This window comes from Ranitomeya variabilis, chromosome 4 (genome assembly GCF_051348905.1).
Source record: "Ranitomeya variabilis isolate aRanVar5 chromosome 4, aRanVar5.hap1, whole genome shotgun sequence".
Lineage (NCBI taxonomy): Eukaryota > Metazoa > Chordata > Amphibia > Anura > Dendrobatidae > Ranitomeya > Ranitomeya variabilis.
The window spans coordinates 584382655-584404248 of NC_135235.1; the positions used below are offsets into that span (position 1 = coordinate 584382655).

Below are 21594 nucleotides of genomic sequence, written 5' to 3' on the forward strand. Positions count from 1 at the left end.
CCTGCAGAGTATCTCACGTATACCTGCCTACTATCCCCTGTCCTGCAGAGCATCTCACCTATAATTCTATACTATTCTGTCCTGCAGAGCATCTCACCTATAATTCCATATTATCCTTTTGCCCTGCAGAGTATCTCACATATACCTGCACACTATCCCCCTGTCCTGCAGAGCATTTAACCTATAGATCTTTGCTGTTCTCTATCCTGCAGAGCATCTCACCTATAATTGGCAATTTTCTGTGTGGGCAATTTTCCGTGTGGGCAATTTTCCATGTGGGCAATTTTCCATGTGGACAATTTTCCATGTGGGCAATTTTCCGTGTGGGCAAATTTCCATGTGGGCAATTTTCCGTGTGGGCAAATTTCCATGTGGGCATTTTTCCTGTGGGCATTTTTCTGGTCACTGACAATTTTTACTCAATTGGTCTGTTCAGATCAGCATTTTTTGTTTGTTTTTTACAGACCGAATCTGCATGTGAAAGAAGTCTCACCATGCCCTAGTTTATTCTGTAATGGTCAGTATCACCCATTAAAATCTATGGGTTTGCAAACAAGCAACAAAACATTCCATATGGAACACCCATATACAACCATTTTTTATGAATACATTGCAATTCTTAAGCATAGGAAACTGTAAATGGTCTTGTAAAGTGTTAGTATCTGCTGCAGTAAAAAACACGGATTGCACACGGATGACAAGTGAGAAAAAAATTGTCAGAGTTTTTGTCAATTTTTTTTAATATGCTCATGTGAACCCAGCCTTATAGGCAAGAACAGGGCAAAAGCTGGAGCCTCAGATGAGGCAGGAGATGGATATAAAGAGATATTCAACCTTGGGAGGATTTCTATTATGTGGACTTCCTTGACTTTGGTGCCTTCCCCTTCAGTACTATTAAAAAAAGGTTTTATGACTTCAGGATTAACATATACAAATGTCAGACACCAAGAGAGGAAGAGGAGGTGGCCGACCAAATACCAGCTCTCCATAGCACCTACAGAAAAGCTGGCCTTCCTGACCCCTCATACTGAAGGAATAGCAGCTCTGGAGAACAAACCGCAGCTCTATCAATAGAAGAGGACCAGGTAGATAATTTAAAAGGAAATTTAGGTAATCCTGACTCCAAGGGGTTGTCCATTTGGGGGGGAAAAAGTATATTTAAAATATCAATACATACAACTTGGTCTACGTGCAGATAACATGGTTTAGGTTAGATGATACCTGCCAAAATTAACTTTACCCCCCTCTGCAGCGTTCTTGTATCAGTCACAGTGGTGGCGTCAGTTCAGTTCATCTGTACTGTCATCCGTATATATACATCAGCAATGAAGAAAATTTACAAGATCAAAAAACAGTTCCCTATGTTAAGAATTATAACGTATCCATAAATATCCGATTCTATATGGTTGATCCGTATGGGATCCGAAATCTTTTTGTGCACCCATAGACTTGAAAGGGCGAGTCTCATCTGAAATACTGAAGTGATTAGGGCACGCTGCAATTTTTTTTCATGAGAACATTTGATCCATGTTAAGAAAAAAAAACTGTCATCTGAACAGCCTTATTGAATAACAGCGGTCCGAGGGCCGTCAGTTTTTTTCTGCGGACATTGGAGAAAAAAATACTGTCGGGCGAATTCTGCGTCAGGGTTTTTTTTATTGCAGTGCTGGTGGTGCCACTAATCTAAGCTCCTAGTATTACAGTTACCAGCCGCTGACTTCAGCTCTTACCAAGTCCCGCGTCGCCATCTTGTAAACACAACTTTTGATTGACCGGAAGTCAGAAGCAGCGGCCACAAGCTCTCAGTGTAAGTCTATATGTTCCTCGTTCAGGTCTTGTTCCTGCTCCCATAGACGTACCTTGAGTTGTGACTGCCGATCCGCCAAGCAAACTCTGGAGCCATCCGGCAGGTCACAATCTGCAGAGGACGACTGGAGCTGCGCCAAGAACAGATGAAGAGACGGCTGGTAAGTATAAGACTAAGTGTGGGGAACGTACAAAAGTGGCAGTAAAATTTAAAAAATCGCTGGAGTGGTGCTTTAATGTACCGTATATTACAAAGGTGTTCCCCTTTGGACCTACATTGCACTCGTGACCAATGCTGTGTGTAAAGGAGGCTGCCTGACAACCTCATTTTAATTGCTGAACCAGTCCCCCCTTCTCTTGTGTATGAATCAGCTGTGACAGAGAAGGGGGCTGGCTTAGTGACTGATGCGATCAGTCCATAACACACAGCACTGGTGATGTACTGACACAGGATACAGCTGTTTAGAACAGATGCAGGAGCTGGGGCGTCCAGGCCTACACTCATATCTGAATATTGGGGAGCTTTTCCGAATGCAAAAATATGAAAACGTTGTAAATATTTATAATTTAAAAATAAACCCCTTTAAGCGCTTTGATGTGTAAATTTATTTTTTGGTTTATTCACACATTGTGGTTGTTGCAAAAACTGCGTGTAATGTACTGCTAATTGTCACAGATTCGCTAATTGTAGTGGCGATTGTTAAAAATAGTGACAGCTTAAATGTCTGTGGGCTCAGCGCATTGTCGCTCAGAACCGAAAACTAGGGCTACTAGTGAGGTTTTATTATTGGGCTATTTTTGTAGGTAGCGTATAGACTGCGGAATTAGCCATCCAAACCATAAGTGCTTACAGTAGCAGCAAAATGGACGAGACTACCCAACCTCATCCGTACTCTTAAGAAACTCTCAAGGTTTGTCCATGAATTTTTTTTTCTTTACTATGGACTTAACAACTACTTGCCGGTTTGTTTTTAAGTACCCGGCTGCCTGTTCTATCCAGCGCCGGCACATAGCGGTCACTGACGGACCCTGAAGGTGATTCAGCTGCTGCACGTCAAGAGAGCAGCTCATCCTCTTCCTCTCTGTTGACAGGGAGTGACTGCCGTCATGCTGATTGACAGCTGACTCTTCACTGTTAGATAGCACATCAATCAGCATGATGTGATATCAGTGGAAGCCGTTGAATCGCCGGCAGAGATCGGCGCCAGGCACAACAGGCAGGTAGTTAGCGCCTACCTGCCTGTTAGTTTTAGGCCTATAGTAAAAAAAATAGTCTTGGACAAACTGTTTAAATCCGCAACATGTCAACTATTTCAATGAATATTCACCACGGATGTCACAGGCAGATTTTACCAACAATTTGGGCAAAATTTGCCAGTAGAGTTGCATATGGTTAAACCCTTAAAGGGATTGGCCTCTACTTTTTTCTATTGCTGGGGCCTATCATTAGGATAGGAACAATATCTGATAAGTGAGGCTGCAACATCCGGCATCCCCGCCAATCAGCTGTTACCGATCCCAGCGGGAAGTTTTCAGATGCGCCATCATAAGTATAGTGGCCGCAACTGGGTACTACAGATCCACACTTCCTCCCCCTATTCAAATGAATGGGGGGAGGGGATCTGCATTACCCGGCCACTATGATAAAGTTGCTACTTCCTGCTGCAAATAACAGCTGATCGCTGGAGTGTGAACTCATACCAATCCGATATTGACGGTGCTATCAATAAAAAAAAGTAGTGGTCAACCTCTTTAAGTTGCGCTAACATGCAGTGGATTTTGTTCAGTTTTGTGAGTAGAAAATCTGTAGTGGATTTACAGTGGCAGCAAAGTGGATGTTATTTTAATAAATATCCAAACGCTGCAAAAAAATGTCTTTATGCATAAATTAACCTGCAGCGCAAATTAAATATAATTTTTTTCTGCACATTTTCACATCAAATTTCTCCTTTGGCAATATATAGCGGGACATACGGTAACAAGATCCTCCGGTAATGCGTGCGGATTTGTTGTAGATAAAGCCACACTGGTTGGAACAGTAACATTTGCAATGTATCGGGCTAAGTTCACACTTCTGTTTTAGGAACAGACATGCAGAATTCGTGACCAATACAAGACCCTTGTGTAACGGAAGCAGAGGGGTCCCATTGATTATTACAGGGTCCGTTATTTATTTGTTGCTCTCTTTAAGACAGAATTGTCCCCAAAAGTGGACGACCCATTTAAAAACATTCTGCAGGTTTGGTCCGTGCAGTTGGGATTATGAAAAGCTCCTCCGCGGGTGACTGTAGTGTGATTTCTGCCATGTCTGGATCCGACCTCGCGGCATCAGACGGAGCGGGTTAGTGACAACCGTACTGGGTGACATTTTGTGAATTTGAGACGTTGTCAGAAATGTTGATGAACGTGACGTCGATCGTGTTCCATGGTAAAAGCTGTGATGTTGGGACGGGAGGGCGACAGCCGCCACGTGTCAGATATGTTACGTGGACGCGGATGAAGCCAAGTGACCAGACGGACGCATGCTGGGGGTTATGGTGCAGTATGTGGTAATGGCATCCCCCAGGTGAGGGCACATCTCATACTCGTGTGACAGAACCTGATACCCCAGCTCACTGCAGGCAGCTTTACTACAAGGACCCTGCTGAGTGATCCCAGCCTTGACCCTACAACTCAGGTCCAGGCCCAACCCCACCCCCGTATCCTTCCACCACCAGGTGCCATCATCACACATCTATATTTATTGCATTATGTCACAGGCTCATAGCTTCGCATTAGAAAACAGGAAAAAAAATATCAATTTCTAGAACTACAATTCCCACAATGCCCTTACTACCGCTCGGACGCTGTGCGCATGCGTACACCAGCCTACAAACGCCACTAGACGCCATCTTGCGACTGGCAAGATTTTTTTTCTGCTTAGTCAGGTGAGGTAGACTTGACGAGCGCGGCCCTGCGGAAGCTTTTACTCCCCCGTTACCCGCTCTCCCACCCCCTACATAGACTTCTACCAGTCCCCTCATTGCCGTCAAATTTCGGTTTCCAGTCATCTAACCACGGTTTAGTTTCCACTCACAAGATGGCAGCCGGAATTACCCGCCCTTTTCGGCTGCCTTCAGAGTGTATTTCCGCTTCCGGTCAGCCTCGCTGTGGTCCCTGCGGCTGGCGGCCGTGTGTCTCCGCCATATTGTCTGTGTGATCCCGGCGGGAGCGGCGGCCGCGGGGAGCGGGAACAGCAGGTGCGGGGACAGAGAGCCGGGTCTGGGGTGTGAGGGGAGCTGGGCGCGGTGGTAGCACTCGGAGAGGAGCCCCCCGCGGGGCGGAGCCTGGCGTTACCTGGACGCCCGCCATCTCCGGGTGTGAAGAGAAGGAGGAGGGGGCGGGGTATCCTTTCCGGGGAGCTCCAGGGTAACGTGAGGTGGCCGAGGCCTGAGTGATGGCGGCGCCGGGGGCCTCCTAAGGCCTCATGTGTTCTGTGAGGTGGGGGATGGGGCCTCCGGGTGTGGTGCCGGGATGGAGGAGGCCTTGCGGGCACAGTCCGGGGGGTGAGGGGACGTGGATTATGTCTCGCCTGGTTATTAGATGTGGAGGATGGGGGTTCTCCTGGGGGAGGATGGGGGTTATCTGTGTCTTGTGATGTCCCATTATGAGAAATGGAACTTTTCTTGCATTTATTAACCTCAGAGACTAATTTGTGTCACACTAGTCCTGACTTTATGGCGCCTGTCACATGACTGCGTCTGTGCGTTACCACGAAGAACTGTTTATTGTGCAATTGTATCTGTCCCCGGGGACGTGATGCGGAGGATGTCAATATGAAGCGGGTTCATCTCCGAACTGATGCTATGATGAGGTTATGCCGTTGCGGTGTGACCACGTTAGGTGTGTGCCCTCCGGCCTGGCGCTGCTGTCAGATCGGTCACCCTCGATACCTCGCTGAGGTCGCACCCATGGGCAACTTATACTTGTATAGGTAACATATTTACATGAAAGCCACCTGTCCCAAAAACATGATTTTCTGCTTTATGATCTGAATGATAAAGGTGTTGTCGACTACTGTGCGACACCTTATTAATCGGCTCAGGGAGGAAAAAGCTTCCCTCCCAGACCGGTGTCAATGCTGAAGTTGATCATTGGCTGCAGCAATCACGTAACCTTCCTCTCCTGCCCGCCGGATGTTAGTACAGTACTGGGTACCAAGGAGCGCCACTTGGGCCAGAAGAAAGTAAAAAAAAATGTATATTTATTTTTTTCCCTATTTTTAAGGTAGTGGTCAGAGGTAGATCAGTGATACTTGCTAGGTGACATAATGCCCTGCTGTAGTTATTGGAAGCACAGTCATGTGATGTTACTATGGATGCAAAGTCCCTGCCGCCTGGTAAACGTAAATGACAACATGGGACTGACTGTCGGGTGAGTACGGTAAATATTTTTGTAGACTGAAAGCCCAGAAACTCCATACGTGTCATTAATTTCCCAGGTCAGTGACATTTTACGGCAGACTTTCACGATCCGAAAGAAATTTTGAGGAAATCAACTATTTTATTGCAATGATCAAAAGTGCAGATTATTCTGCAGTGTAATGAATGTGCAGATTTGCGGCGGATTGTGCTGCCTGAATGGCCACCTCCGTACAGTAAGCTGAGCCTCTGTTATTTCCCGGTGAGGGTATGTATACACCAGAGCTGTGGAGTCGGTGGAAATTTTCATTTCAAACTTAAAAAAGTTAATATTGGTTAAATTATTAACTTTCATAGGGATTTTGAGAAGTTTAGATCTGGCAATATCAATGTTCCTATAAATCGGAGTCGCCACTGATGGTGTTATTACTGTTCTACTATATTATAGCGAATTATGGGCAATTTTATGAAGGAGTCGAGGTCTGAACCTTTGCATACGGTCCACAGCCCTGGTATACCTACCACACGGCATCCATTCATATAATTCGGGGTCATGATGAAATTACCAAAGTAGTTAGTTGCCCTTTTTTTTTTTCTACTCCCCTCATGGTTGAGCATGAGTAGTGTCATGTGGACTACAACTTTTAATGGAAACCCCTTCTTGATTAAAAGGAGAGGGGCTGTGGTAAAGTTAAAAATACTTCTGCTTAAAGGGTGGAGATGCTAGTGCGAATGTGCAGTGGTCTCCAGATCAGTACGGGCACCCCGAGTGGTCAGGAACCAGTAGGGGAAAAATAAGTTCTGTAGGGATTAGTATTTGATCGTGGTCACAATATGCAATAGCAGTGCCCGCTGCGTCTTTAATATTTGCTCCATCATAGAAACCACCATTTTGAAAACTACGCTGCAGCATCACGTGGTGAAGAACAGATTTGTTTATGTAACTGGATTTCTTCATGATGGCGATCCTCCTTGGGGGAGGGGAGTTCCTTTCTGACAGCTCAGGCTTTTAGGGTATGTGCACACGTTGCAGATTTCCTGCAGAACTGCAGCGTTTTTTTTTCCCGCACAGAAACGTGGCAGAACCACAAGTGATTTACAGTACAATGTAAATCAATGGCAAGAAAATGCTGTGCTAATGGTGTGGAAAAATCCACACTGAAAACGCAGCAGATTAAAAAAAGGACCATGTCAATTCTTTTTGCCGACCTGCTGTGTTTCTGCATCCATTCCATAATAGAAATCCGCAGGGGTAAAAAACAGGAAGAAATCCGCACAAAAAAATCTGCATTCTGTGCACATACCAAAAAAAGGAGCAGATTCTGACCTGTTTTTTTTCTGCCAAGAAATGCAGAATCTGCACAGAAAATTCCACAGTCAAATCTGCAACGTGTGCACGTAGCCTTAGGCTATGTTCACACTTTGCGGTTTTTGCTGCGGATCCGCAGCGGATTTGACGCTGCGGATCCGCAGCAGTTTTCCATGCATGGTACAGTACAATGTTACCCTATGGAAAACAAAAACCGCTGTGCCCACATTGCGGAAAATCCCTTTAAAACCCGCGTGGAATTGCTGCGGTCACTTCTTTCTGCTGATTCCGCAGCGGTTTTCAACATGCACCAATAGGAAAGTGCTGTTGAAAACCCGCAGAGGAATCCACAGAAGAAACCGCAGGAAAATCCGCTGTGAAAACCGCAGCGGATTTGCACTGCGGTTTTTCCAAATCTGCTGTGGAAAAATCCGCAGCAAAGTCTGAACAAGCCCTTATAGGCAGAAGCCCACTTTAACCCCCCCTGCATTCAATCTTGTGTACAACTGATCATGAGGGGGGCACTTTAGGGCTTCAATTCAGGAGGTTCATGTTGGCTGTCCGCCCTAGGGTTGCCATTGGTGTCCTGCTTTCAGGTGTCAGCATATAACTAGAGGTAAAGTCTGTGCTTAGGCTGTAAATCCGTTTGTGATAAGTGGCTAAATGTGGCACTGATCTTATTACTCGTTTATCATGTATTTTAGTCTCGCCTGCTGGGTACAAGATCTCTGATCACCTGTCATCTGTGCAGACAGCTGCATGGGTGTGCACAGGTGAATGGACAAGGAAGATGCAATACCAATGTACACTATCTATATTCTATGCTTCGGGTATGTTCACCTCTGCAATAACTTTTTTGTTAGCAGGTCATTGGCTGAAAATAATTTTTGTAATTTATTAGTTTTTGCACCTTCTACAGCCTCTGTGGTACTAGGTATTACAGGCTGCAGAATGGGCTAAATGACTGTCAGCATTCACATCTTATCCACTGGGTGAGCATTTAACTTTTCTGACATCCTCTCAGCAGGCTCCATGCAGACCACATCAAAGTTGAATGTGGTGGGAAGCAAAGCCTGAAAAAACCAAGCCGTACACAAATTTTAACTAAAACAAATTAATACACATATGTAAATTTTAAAAAGTCCCCAGAGGTGGACAACTCCTGTGTACTTTTATTACAATAGTAAAATGGCATATTGTGTGATGACAGCGTGTGAACTCTGAAATATATATATTTTTTCCCCTTATTTAGAGAGTTTATCAGGTTATATTTTGTTCACTTTCAGGAAACTGGACCCCATACACTGTAAAATACCTAAAATAACATACATCAGATACTTTTTTTGTATATTTATGTATGGAGGTAGCTGCTCCTGGTATGCACCTATTCACACTGGTTAGGATGTGCGAGCCGTTTTTCTGTTAATACATCAGATACTTGCCATCACTGGGTCCAGCACCTGCTCCCTATCGCTGCGGCGGTGACGTCATGTCGATGGCGCACATAAACCGTGTGACCAATCACTGAGCTTATGTCTGTGGCGAGGTTGGCGATGCCAGCCACTGGGCTTAGTGATTGCCTACAGCAGCAATGCGTGACAACCTCGCTGCTGCAGCCTAAACACTGAGACCAACTGGACCAGTGAGATGGTGCTGGACCTGGGGAGGGCCAGTATCTGCTGCGCTTGTTGTAGGTGTTTTTCAATACAAACATTCCCCTTTATGCTGCACAGTGCATTTCTTATTCTTCCCCCGAATCTTAAAATATCTTAATCCAATTTCCAAATCTATGAAGTTGTCCTGGTCCTTAGCTCATTACATATCACAGGGTTTCAGATTGGTTAGGTTTTTGGAACCTGGTGGGTGCATAGTTTGTTCCTCTCTGGTGTACAGATCTCATGATGCGGGATATTTGTATGATTGCACGCCCTCCATGCAGATGATTACATGACTAATAGTCAAGGAGTTTCTAAAGTTATCTAAAACTTTACCAACTAACAAATTATTACATACCGTATGCAGATTTTTTGTAAAGTTATCTATACTCGCCCATTTAATCCCTATGGTTAAGGGTCTTCCCTTGGCCCTCCTTCATGGGCTTCTGTTATACCCCAAATACGTCAGATGACCGCTGCAGGCAATCACTAGCTTCATTAGTATACAGGATGTTACCACTGGGACATAGCACAGGAATTAGATAAGCAACTGCAGATTTTTTTTGCTTGGGTTTGTATTTGTAGCTTTGAGCAAAGTTTTAAAGCAGTTTTCTATTAAATACTTATGCATTTAGAAAAGTAGACTAATTTTATAGGGGTCTTCTGCAGTTCCCACTTGAAAAGCTGCCAGCAGAGGGTCTTGCATTGTTGTTCTCCTTTCCCTGCTGGAGAAAAACACATGCAAACTCTGTTTTGGTGGGTTTTACTAGTCTTATTTTCTTTTGGTCCCTTTTATACTCTCCCCATGCTTGACTCCTCTTTGAACAACTGTAGGATCTGTGTATGAAAGAAAATATTTTCCAAAATTGTGCTTCCGTTTTATTGACACCATAACCACTCAGTATCTTCTTTTTTTTTTTTTTCTTCTCCCCTTGACAGTGGGAGAAAAAAAACACCTCATCACTGGGCAAACAATGGTGCTCTGGAAAGTGCTGCTGCTTACATGGAGGAGTTTATAAAAGCCTGATATTGGCTTTTGAGCTACTAAGTGTAAAAACTGGGCACACCCTTGTGGACATGGACATTAACATATTGTTTTGGAAGGCCTAAGGCACCATGTTGCACAGCAAGGGAGATGACCTACCTTGTAGCAGGCCAAGGACCGTCAAGGTAGATGGGGTCTGTGTGTGGCCAATCAGTTCGCCCCCACACAGGATGAGGATGCATCAGGAGTCGATGGGGGTGGGGTGGGGGGGTGGTTTGGATAAATCTTGCTTGTTTTGATGCTCTGAACACAAAGTAGAACATGCGCTATTTTTAGTGTCATGTGCGCCAAGATGTGAAAAGCGTAATGTTTGTCGTGGAGAATAACAATCCTGTGACTGCTCTACTTTACATCTCGCCTAAAAGATCTCTGCTCCCTGGATGTGGTTTTTTTTTTTGTTTTTTTTTCTTTCCCAATTTTATGTAACGAAACCCTAATAAGTTTGTGATTACAAGTTTTGCAACTTTTTAATACATTTAATGTTCTTCATAATTTTCAAAATCTCTGCTTGCTTTCAGTGAATGACAGCCATCATTAATAGGCTGTAAATCCTGCCCGATCATGTCCCCTTAATACATCTGCACGTCCTGAGGTCAAACGGTATGATCAATGATGATCTGACCTTTCACACACCTCCACCGATCCAGGGAATGAGGGGGCCGCAGCGATAGTTTACCATTGTGTCCCCTTCACTCTTTCCCTGCACAGTGCCGCCCTAACCTGCTATGGGGGGGGGGGGGGGGGGGATTCGATGCAGCCCCATTCAAATGAAGCAGGAAAGCCAGGAGACAAGATGCAAAATTAGTATGGCACCTTTTATTCTCTGGATTGGAGGGGTCCCCAGAGTGACCTTCACCAATCATATCCAGGTATCCAATCTGTATTAAAGGGAATCTGTCACCCCAAAAATCATATATGAGCTAAGGCCACCGGTATCAGGGGCTTACCTACAGTATTCTGGAATGCTGTAGATAAGCCCCCGATGTAACCTAAAAGGAAAGAAAAACAGATTATATTATACTCACCCAGGGGCGGTCCCGGTTCTTTTCGGGTCTGATGGGCGTCGCGGTCCAGTCCGGTGCCTCCCGTCTTCATACGATGACGTCCTCTTGTATTCACGCAGCAGCTCCGGCGCAGGCGTACTTTGCCCTGTTGAGGGCAGAGCAAAGTACTGCGGTGCGCAGGCATCGGGCCTCTCTGACCTTTCCCGGTGCCTGCACACTGCAGTTTTCCACAAGGGAGAGGCCTTGTCTGTGCTGCTTTATGGCATTTTGGTCTTAGAGGAGTTGGCTTTTCTGAGACCTTTTTTGTTTTGTGTCATTAACATCACTTTTTTGTGTTTAGTGTATCGGTGCCCTTGGAACTTTTCAAATACAGCAAGATGTTCTGACTTTAGCTTGAACACCCTGATTTAAGAATGAATGTCTGTAATCGGTGGTTTCTGCTGACCTGTTTTATTACATCTCTATAGGTTGTTACATGTGGGGTAGGGATGAGTGAATGTAATCAAGTGTAATTGAATTCTCACATTAAAAAAAAAAAAAAAAAAAATTGTATCCACGGGAATGCATTTTTTTTTTTTTTTCTCCTTTTGCAATTCCGTATAATGGTGGCCTCTATAGGGCCAAACAAATAGTAAAGCTCTCCATGCCTCCTCTATTCCCAGTCGTATGCATCTTCAGTCCAGGCTGTGGCTTCTGGCTTTAAGCCTCAGACATCAGTGAGGGATGTGCATTGTGGCACATGACGTAACGTCAAGTTCCGGCGTGATGGCCGAGGAAGAGGATGCCCATGACTGTAGAATGGGAAAAGGGGTTCGGTGGGTCATGCGCATGGTGTGCATTTATTTCTGATAGACAGGGGGCGCTTGTTGTGAGAAGCTGACTGTTTCTCATAGGTGTTGAATACCTACCTATACGAGTGCTCGCTTCAGTTATCTAATGGCTATAGCCAGCTCTCTTGCCTCGATATGTTGCAGCGCTTGTGTGCCCAATCAGTGTCCAATGTGTGCACTTCCGATGTGTCCCTGGCTTAGCATCTACTGGTAGGTTGGCAGTGACGTCTATTACACTATGGGCGAGTCCACAGAAAGTAGGAGGCGTGGCTCTAATTGGACTTTACTGCCCCCACGTACATGTTATAATTATATACAGCTGCTGCTTGTTCTCACATAAGGCGGCACCATTGAAAACTCATTACTTCTCTCCTGCTTGCTCCTGTTGAGTTTCCTGTTGAGATCCGCAGTCTTCATACTTATGAGCCCCCTCCAGTAGGACACCAGGAAACCTCGGCAGTACCTCTTATACTACATACATAGGTTTCTCTCCATCCATTCATTGGCAAAGCTTAGGAAAAGACATTGTGCGGGAGTGTCATAGAGTAGTAACCGGTAACTACTGATGTACAAGCAATACCGTAACTGGGACCCCAAGGGTACTAACCTTTTAAAACAAAGCTAATGTTGCCTTCCTAGTTAAGATTTTGTAGAGTGGAGTTTTCAATTAAGCCTACATTTATATTGTGGAGGCAGATAGTTTGTGTGTTGTTGTTTTTTTCCAATATTTCGGTGGGCAGCAAGTCTATATGCATTTTTCCGTTTGTTTAATTGCATATACAGGTCCTTCTCAAAAAATTAGCATATAGTGTTAAATTTCATTATTTACCATAATGTAATGATTACAATTAAACTTTCATATATTATAGATTCATTATCCACCAACTGAAATTTGTCAGGTCTTTTATTGTTTTAATACTGATGATTTTGGCATACAACTCCTGATAACCCAAAAAACCTGTCTCAATAAATTAGCATATTTCACCCGTCCAATCAAATAAAAGTGTTTTTTAATAACAAACAAAAAAACCATCAAATAATAATGTTCAGTTATGCACTCAATACTTGGTTGGGAATCCTTTGGCAGAAATGACTGTTTCAATGCGGCGTGGCATGGAGGCAATCAGCCTGTGACACTGCTGAGATGTTATGGAGGCCCAGGATGCTTCAATAGCGGCCTTAAGCTCATCCAGAGTGTTGGGTCTTGCGTCTCTCAACTTTCTCTTCACAATATCCCACAGATTCTCTATGGGGTTCAGGTCAGGAGAGTTGGCAGGCCAATTGAGCACAGTAATACCATGGTCAGTAAACCATTTACCAGTGGTTTTGGCACTGTGAGCAGGTGCCAGGTCGTGCTGAAAAATGAAATCTTCATCTCCATAAAGCATTTCAGCCGATGGAAGCATGAAGTGCTCCAAAATCTCCTGATAGCTAGCTGCATTGACCCTGCCCTTGATGAAACACAGTGGACAAACACCAGCAGCTGACATGGCACCCCACACCATCACTGACTGTGGGTACTTGACACTGGACTTCAGGCATTTTGGCATTTCCTTCTCCCCAGTCTTCCTCCAGACTCTGGCACCTTGATTTCCGAATGACATGCAAAATTTGCTTTCATCAGAAAAAAGTACTTGGGACCACTTAGGTAAAGTGGCTTTACCTGGGGAATGCGGCACCTGTAGCCCATTTCCTGCACACGCCTGTGCACGGTGGCTCTGGATGTTTCCACACCAGACTCAGTCCACTGCTTCCTCAGGTTCCCCAAGGTCTGGAATCGGTCCTTCTCCACAATCTTCCTCAGGGTCCGGTCACCTCTTCTCGTTGTACAGCGTTTTCTGCCACATTTTTTCCTTCCAACAGACTTACCATTGAGGTGCCTTGATACAGCACTCTGGGAACAGCCTATTTATTGAGAAATTTCTTTTTGGGTCTTACCCTCTTGCTTGAGGGTGTCAATGATGGCCTTCTTGACATCTGTCAGGTCGCTAGTCTTACCCATGATGGGGGTTTTGAGTAATGAACCAGGCACGGAGTTTTTAAAAGCCTCAGGTATCTTTTGCATGTGTTTAGAGTTAATTAGTTGATTCAGAAGATTAGGGTAATAGGTCGTTTAGAGAACCTTTTCTTGATATGCTAATTTATTGAGACAGGTTTTTTGGGTTATCAGGAGTTGTATGCCAAAATCATCAGTATTAAAACAATAAAAGACCTGACAAATTTCAGTTGGTGGATAATGAATCTATAATATATGAAAGTTTAATTGTAATCATTACATTATGGTAAATAATGAAATTTAACACTATATGCTAATTTTTTGAGAAGGACCTGTAGTTCTCTGAATTTTGGCTGCGCTCCCAGCTGAGTGTTTTGTATCCATTCTTTTCTTAGAGCCGCAGATGGAGTGGACCAGGCATATGCAATGGTTACTCGATCACTCCGGGTGTTATTGTGCCAGTTCTACTAATGGTAATAGGTATTGCCCACCATTAATGCTACAGTGGAGGGTTTTTTCTTGTAGCTGTACTTTAGTGTTGGTGCAGTCTGAGCAGGCATTGATCTGTTTTGCACTGCAGGCTTTGGCCGTGTCAAGTTACTGTTTAATTGGTGGATAATGCTGCATGAAGCAGTGAGCGGCGGCATGGTACCATAGTGTACGAGGAGGAGAGGAGCCAAAAATTCCTGCAGAACATGGCCTGGTACTTTCAGGACATAACTGTGGCTCCAGATGTTCACATGGTGAATGGTGGTATTAGCTAAAAACACTGCCACCTCTATCTTATTGACTACAATATTTCACAGGGAAATGGTGAGATGATGTAATTGTCCCAGCTGGGCCGAGGGATAAAGTTTTGGTACTGCTTGTCTGCTGTAAACACAGAGCTAAGTGTAGTCAGTAGAGCTCTCTATGGACAATTGCTTTTAGCATGAGGTCTGTGGGATTTCATGTACGTTGGGGTACGTTTTTAGTTCTTCCTAAAACCATTTTCTCTTTTCGCAGTGAGACTCCTCCGTCGAACAACTACTTTCATTGGGCCTGTAACGTCGCTGTCCATCTCTGGCCGCCAATCAGACCGCCATGTCGGGACCTGTGCCAAGCCGGGCCCGTGTCTACACGGATGTGAACACACACAGACCCCGGGAGTATTGGGATTACGAGTCTCATGTTGTAGAATGGGGGTGAGTCTCTTATTATTGCAGCAGTGCCTCATACAAGTAATATCACGTTTTATCCTGGGTTAATGATGGGCAATATGAAAGAGCAAGCTGAAAGAATGTGTGAAGCTTCTATATTCCCTTCATCCACTGCGTCTTTATCTAATACACTAGTTAGCAGTGCAGTCAGATTGGTGGGTCTGACACCCGGCACCCCGAACAGTGCTTGCTCCGTCACTAGACTGATTTATACATTGACTGGAGCCAAAAAAAAAAAGCACAACTTCATATATTTAATGGCCATTGGCAAGAACTGCAGCTCAGATCCTGTGGAACAGAGGTGTACTTCATGGCAATGGCCACTCATCAGAGTACAAAGCTGAGCTTTTTCTCCTTTGGTCAATGTCTTGGAGCCTTGTGATAACTGGATCGTTGAGTTGCCATGTATCAAATAATACCCCACATTGATGTGATATTGATAACGCATCCTAAGTATTGGTAATTAATATGAAAGTAATGGACAACCCCCCTTTAAAGTGACCCTCCGGTTTTAAGTCAGTAGCTGTGAGATGCTTACCATTTGGTTCATGCAGCTTTACATGAACACCCGAGCCTTACACTATGGCTGGTCCAAATAACTAAAGCAATTGTTACCATCCACCTCTCGTGTCTCCCCTTTTCTTCATAGTTTGTAAGCTTGCGAGCAGGGCCCTCATTCCTCCTGGTATCTATTTTGAACTGTGATTTCTGTTATGCTGTAATGTCTATTGTCTGTACAAGTCCCCTCTATAAGTTGTAAAGCGCTGCGGAATATGTTGGCGCTATATAAATAAAAATTATTATTATTATTACCATGTGTGTTGGTGACTTGCATTTAAGTTTGTCATTTCACAGCACCCCCTGATCACCTTAGGCTGGTTTCACACTTGCGTTTTGATCTGCAGCGTTTTTAAAAAAACGCAGGTGGTGAAAAAACGCATGTAAACGCGGCAAAACGCTGCGTTTTTTAGACGCATGCGTTTTTGCATGCAAAAAAAAAAGCGGCGTTTTGCCACGTTTACATGCGTTTTTTCCTGCGTTTGCGTTTTTTAAAAGCATGCTGAGAAGTGTGTGACAGCTGCCTATCATCAAAATCAACTAGAAAACCCACTATAAACAGAAATAGTTAGGGTTAGGATCCCTAGTAACCCTAGGGATCCTAACCCTAAGGGTTAGGATCCTAAGGGTTAGGGTTAGGATCCCTAGGGTTAGGGTTAGGATCCCTAGTAACCCTAGGGATCCTAACCCTAACTCTAACCCTAAGGATCCTAACCCTAAGGGTTAGTGTTAGGATCCCTAGGGTTAGGGTTAGGATCCCTAGTAACCCTAGGGTTAGGGTTTTCTTGTTTTTTCTTGTGTTTAGGGTTAGGGTTTTCTTGTTTTTTCTTGTGGTTAGGGTTTTCTTGTTTTTTCTTGTGTTTTCTTGTGTTTTTCTATAAAAACGCATGCGTTTTTAACGCAAGCAAACGCATGTGCTTAAAAACGCATGCGTTTACATAGACCGCAATACATTTTTTTGCCGCTAATAAACGCATGCGTTTTTTTGCGGCAAAAAAACGCCGCTAGAAATTACTACAGGTTGCATTTCTGCAACTGAACGCACGCGTCAAAAAACGCATGCGTTGCCGAAAACGCGTCAAAACGCATGCGTTTTTTAATGTTAAGTATAGAAAAAAAAACGCATGCGTTTTTTAGCGCTAAAACGCTGCAGATCAAAATGCAAGTGTGAAACCAGCCTTAGATAACTGATAAATATAAATAATTGGCCTGCACTCTATAGTAAATCGGGGTGCTGGTGTCACAGACCTTAAGGTCCAACAAACAATTGTAAACACTATCCACCGCACTCCCTCAGTGGAACATCTTAGGCAGAAATGTGCAATGATTTTTTGAACATGCTAATTTATTCAATGGAAAAAGAATCAAATATATAGGATCAAACAAAAGGCAATAGTTATCACAATGTGCAAGCGACTCAGAATGTGACGTTTCGACCCTCCCGGGTCTTAATCTAAGGTCGCACTTAATGAGCAATTTCTTATAATAAAGAAAGAAGAACGTCGTCCCTGAGGTATCCAGGGGCAGGTACAATTCTCTAGTAGTAAAAATGGCCTGGTGGGTGATCCGTATATGACCTTATTAAATGTCAATAGTGATGCATCAGCATTCTGCTGAGTATAGTCTCCGTTTTTGGAGCAAAGGTATGGTAGAATGGGTGGTGCTTCTCTGGGTACAACCTTATTAGGGGATAATAGCGGCGCATCAGCGTCTTGCTTGTGTAAGTAGGTGACCCTGTGAGGGTAGACGCCCAGCGTTCCTGTGTCCTGTATTGCGGCCGCAATACAGGACACAGGAACGCTGGGCGTCTACCCTCACAGGGTCACCTACTTACACAAGCAAGACGCTGATGCGCCGCTATTATCCCCTAATAAGGTTGTACCCAGAGAAGCACCACCCATTCTACCATACCTTTGCTCCAAAAACGGAGACTATACTCAGCAGAATGCTGATGCATCACTATTGACATTTAATAAGGTCATATACGGATCACCCACCAGGCCATTTTTACTACTAGAGAATTGTACCTGCCCCTGGATACCTCAGGGACGACGTTCTTCTTTCTTTATTATAAGAAATTGCTCATTAAGTGCGACCTTAGATTAAGACCCGGGAGGGTCGAAACGTCACATTCTGAGTCGCTTGCACATTGTGATAACTATTGCCTTTTGTTTGATCCTATATATTTGATTCTTTTTCCATTGAATAAATTAGCATGTTCAAAAAATCATTGCACATTTCTGCCTAAGATATTCCACTGAGGGAGTGCGGTGGATAGTGTTTACAATTAGATAACTGATAGACAATGCATTGGTATCACACTTCCCTGCTTTTGGCACCAGGTAAACAAAGTAAGAAAATTGCAGCTATTCTGGATGGCTCTTGTATTGGATTCTGCATTGAAAATGATTTTTAGTAATTAGAATACCACAGTGTGTCATTTGATGAACACCCTTCTTTCTCTTGGGGGTGAGCTATACAGAAGTGCCATAAATCAGCTTTGTGAATGATAGGCCTTTGTGTGCACGTCACCTGAGCATTTTTCTGGCTGTGGATCTGCGCTTGCAGTAATTGCATATATTCTCTCCCTTGTTCCTGGCTCCTCCCAAGTGACGAGGGTCATAAGTGCAGATGGCTAAATCTTTCCTGACATTAAGCAGGGTTCATAGTCCTATACCTGATAATGTCATAGCTCTGACCCTCCCTTCTAGATGGAGAGCTTTCCTCTACCCAGAAGAAAGGTCCAATCTGAGCTGGTGTCTGGTGATAAATGACTGATTTACAGGTCCTTCTCAAAAAATTAGCATATAGTGTTAAATTTCATTATTTACCATAATGTAATGATTACAATTAAACTTTCATATATTATAGATTCATTATCCACCAACTGAAATTTGTCAGGTCTTTTATTGTTTTAATACTGATGATTTTGGCATACAACTCCTGATAACCCAAAAAACCTGTCTCAAAAAATTAGCATATCAAGAAAAGGTTCTCTAAATGACCTATTACCCTAATCTTCTGAATCAACTAATTAACTCTAAACACATGCAAAAGATACCTGAGGCTTTTAAAAACTCCCTGCCTGGTTCATTACTCAAAACCCCCATCATGGGTAAGACTAGCGACCTGACAGATGTCAAGAAGGCCATCATTGACACCCTCAAGCAAGAGGGTAAGACCCAAAAAGAAATTTCTCAACAAATAGGCTGTTCCCAGAGTGCTGTATCAAGGCACCTCAATGGTAAGTCTGTTGGAAGGAAACAATGTGGCAGAAAACGCTGTACAACGAGAAGAGGTGACCGGACCCTGAGGAAGATTGTGGAGAAGGACCGATTCCAGACCTTGGGGAACCTGAGGAAGCAGTGGACTGAGTCTGGTGTGGAAACATCCAGAGCCACCGTGCACAGGCGTGTGCAGGAAATGGGCTACAGGTGCCGCATTCCCCAGGTAAAGCCACTTTTGAACCATAAACAGCGGCAGAAGCGCCTGACCTGGGCTACAGAGAAGCAGCACTGGACTGTTGCTAAGTGGTCCCAAGTACTTTTTTCTGATGAAAGCAAATTTTGCATGTCATTCGGAAATCAAGGTGCCAGAGTCTGGAGGAAGACTGGGGAGAAGGAAATGCCAAAATGCCTGAAGTCCAGTGTCAAGTACCCACAGTCAGTGATGGTGTGGGGTGCCATGTCAGCTGCTGGTGTTGGTCCACTGTGTTTCATCAAGGGCAGGGTCAATGCAGCTAGCTATCAGGAGATTTTGGAGCACTTCATGCTTCCATCGGCTGAAATGCTTTATGGAGATGAAGATTTCATTTTTCAGCACGACCTGGCACCTGCTCACAGTGCCAAAACCACTGGTAAATGGTTTACTGACCATGGTATTACTGTGCTCAATTGGCCTGCCAACTCTCCTGACCTGAACCCCATAGAGAATCTGTGGGATATTGTGAAGAGAAAGTTGAGAGACGCAAGACCCAACACTCTGGATGAGCTTAAGGCCGCTATTGAAGCATCCTGGGCCTCCATAACATCTCAGCAGTGTCACAGGCTGATTGCCTCCATGCCACGCCGCATTGAAGCAGTCATTTCTGCCAAAGGATTCCCGACAAAGTATTGAGTGCATAACTGAACATTATTATTTGTTGGTTTTTTTGTTTGTTATTAAAAAACACTTTTATTTGATTGGACGGGTGAAATATGCTAATTTATTGAGACAGGTTTTTTGGGTTATCAGGAGTTGTATGCCAAAATCATCAGTATTAAAACAATAAAAGACCTGACAAATTTCAGTTGGTGGATAATGAATCTATAGTATATGAAAGTTTAATTGTAATCATTACATTATGGTAAATAATGAAATTTAACACTATATGCTAATTTTTTGAGAAGGACCTGTATGTCTGCAAGGTTCTAATGTGAATCTGCTGAAAAATGTTTTCCTGTTACAGGAACCAGGATGACTACCAACTGGTAAGGAAACTTGGCCGGGGCAAGTACAGTGAAGTCTTCGAAGCCATTAACATCACCAATAATGAAAAGGTCGTTGTAAAAATTCTGAAGGTGGGTGTAGTCCTATTTATGTTGTCTGAATGCAGACTTGAAGCTCATTTGCAATTTTTTTTACTTTTTATAAATTGTTTAAGATTTTTTTTTTTTTTTTACGTTTAGGCTATGTGCACACGTTCAGGATTTCTTGCAGAAAATTCCTGAGAAAAACCTGAAATTTTCTGCGAGAAATCTGCATGCGTTTTTGACGCTTTTTTTTCCGGACATTTCCCAATGCATTTTATAGTGGGAAATCCGCAAAAAAAACCCAGCAAAATTAATGAACATGCTGCGTTTTTTACCGCGATGCGTTTTTTTCGCAGGAAAAAAACGCATTATGTGCAAAAATTGCGGAATTCATTCTAAATGATGGGATGCATATTGTATGCGGTTTTATAGCATTTTTATCGCGAAAAAACGCAAAAAAAACCGTGAAAAATCAGCAACGTGCACACAGCCTTATGGTGTTTTCACCTCTCACCAATACCGAGAAAGCGTCTCAAGAAAAGCAACAAGGTTTACCTAATACACGTTTTAAAGTGCATATAAAAAAAAATATGAAAGTGAGTCATAGAATGATTTAAATGAAACTGATCGTTTCATGTTGAGAAATGTCATATTCCTTCCTTTTGCTAATGATTTTTTCAGAGGCTCCGGGACGTGCGGTGCCTGGAAGAAATCTCTGCCTCCTGTCTTCATTGTAAGGCCGGAGACACACTGGTGCGAGAGACGGCCGAGTCTCGCTGGTTAAAAGCAAGCTGTGGCACCTGCACTCCAGAGCGGAGCGTGCGGCTCCATAGCAATACATGGAGCTGCACGCTCAGCTCCGGAATGCAGGTGCCACAGCTTGCTTTTAACCAGCGAGACTCGGCCGTCTCTCGCACCAGTGTGTCTCCGGCCTAATACTACGCCTTTCCCATGCACGTCAGTTATGGCTCCAGAATCCTGCACCTGTTCTCTGCACACCCTCAAAAATCCATACCTCTTCCTCCCTTCCATGGGCACTGCATTCGGGGATCTTCTGCGCAGGCGCCGGCGAGTCACACTGACCTCCGACATGCGTTCCGATAAGGTGCTCTCCCCACTTCTTCCATGCACAGTCATCGCTAGGAACCATGTGTACATAGCGATGACTATGCAGGGAGGAAGTGGGGAGAGAACCATATTGACGGACATGCTGGAGTTCACTAGAGCGGAAGTCACCTGCTCAGAAGGTCCCTGAATGCAGTGCCCACAGAAGGTAGGAAG

General features: G+C 44.0%; 1 protein-coding gene across 5 annotated transcripts in view; it reads left to right on the top strand.

The window, feature by feature from the left end:
• Positions 1-4942: 4942 nt before the first annotated feature.
• CSNK2A1 (casein kinase 2 alpha 1) overlaps positions 4943-21594 on the top strand; it is a 34854-nt gene continuing 18202 nt past the window's right edge. For 3 of the 5 annotated variants that reach the window (XM_077253046.1, XM_077253050.1, XM_077253049.1), the window contains exons 1-3: positions 4943-5045; positions 15051-15229; positions 20250-20361. In XM_077253046.1, the coding sequence (XP_077109161.1) occupies positions 15129-15229; positions 20250-20361 (213 nt within the window). In that variant the 5' untranslated portion in view covers positions 4943-5045; positions 15051-15128. Of the gene's footprint in view, positions 5046-5147; positions 5287-15050; positions 15230-20249; positions 20362-21594 lie in introns of those variants that run through there. The other 2 variants (XM_077253048.1, XM_077253051.1) reach the window with 1 other exon arrangement.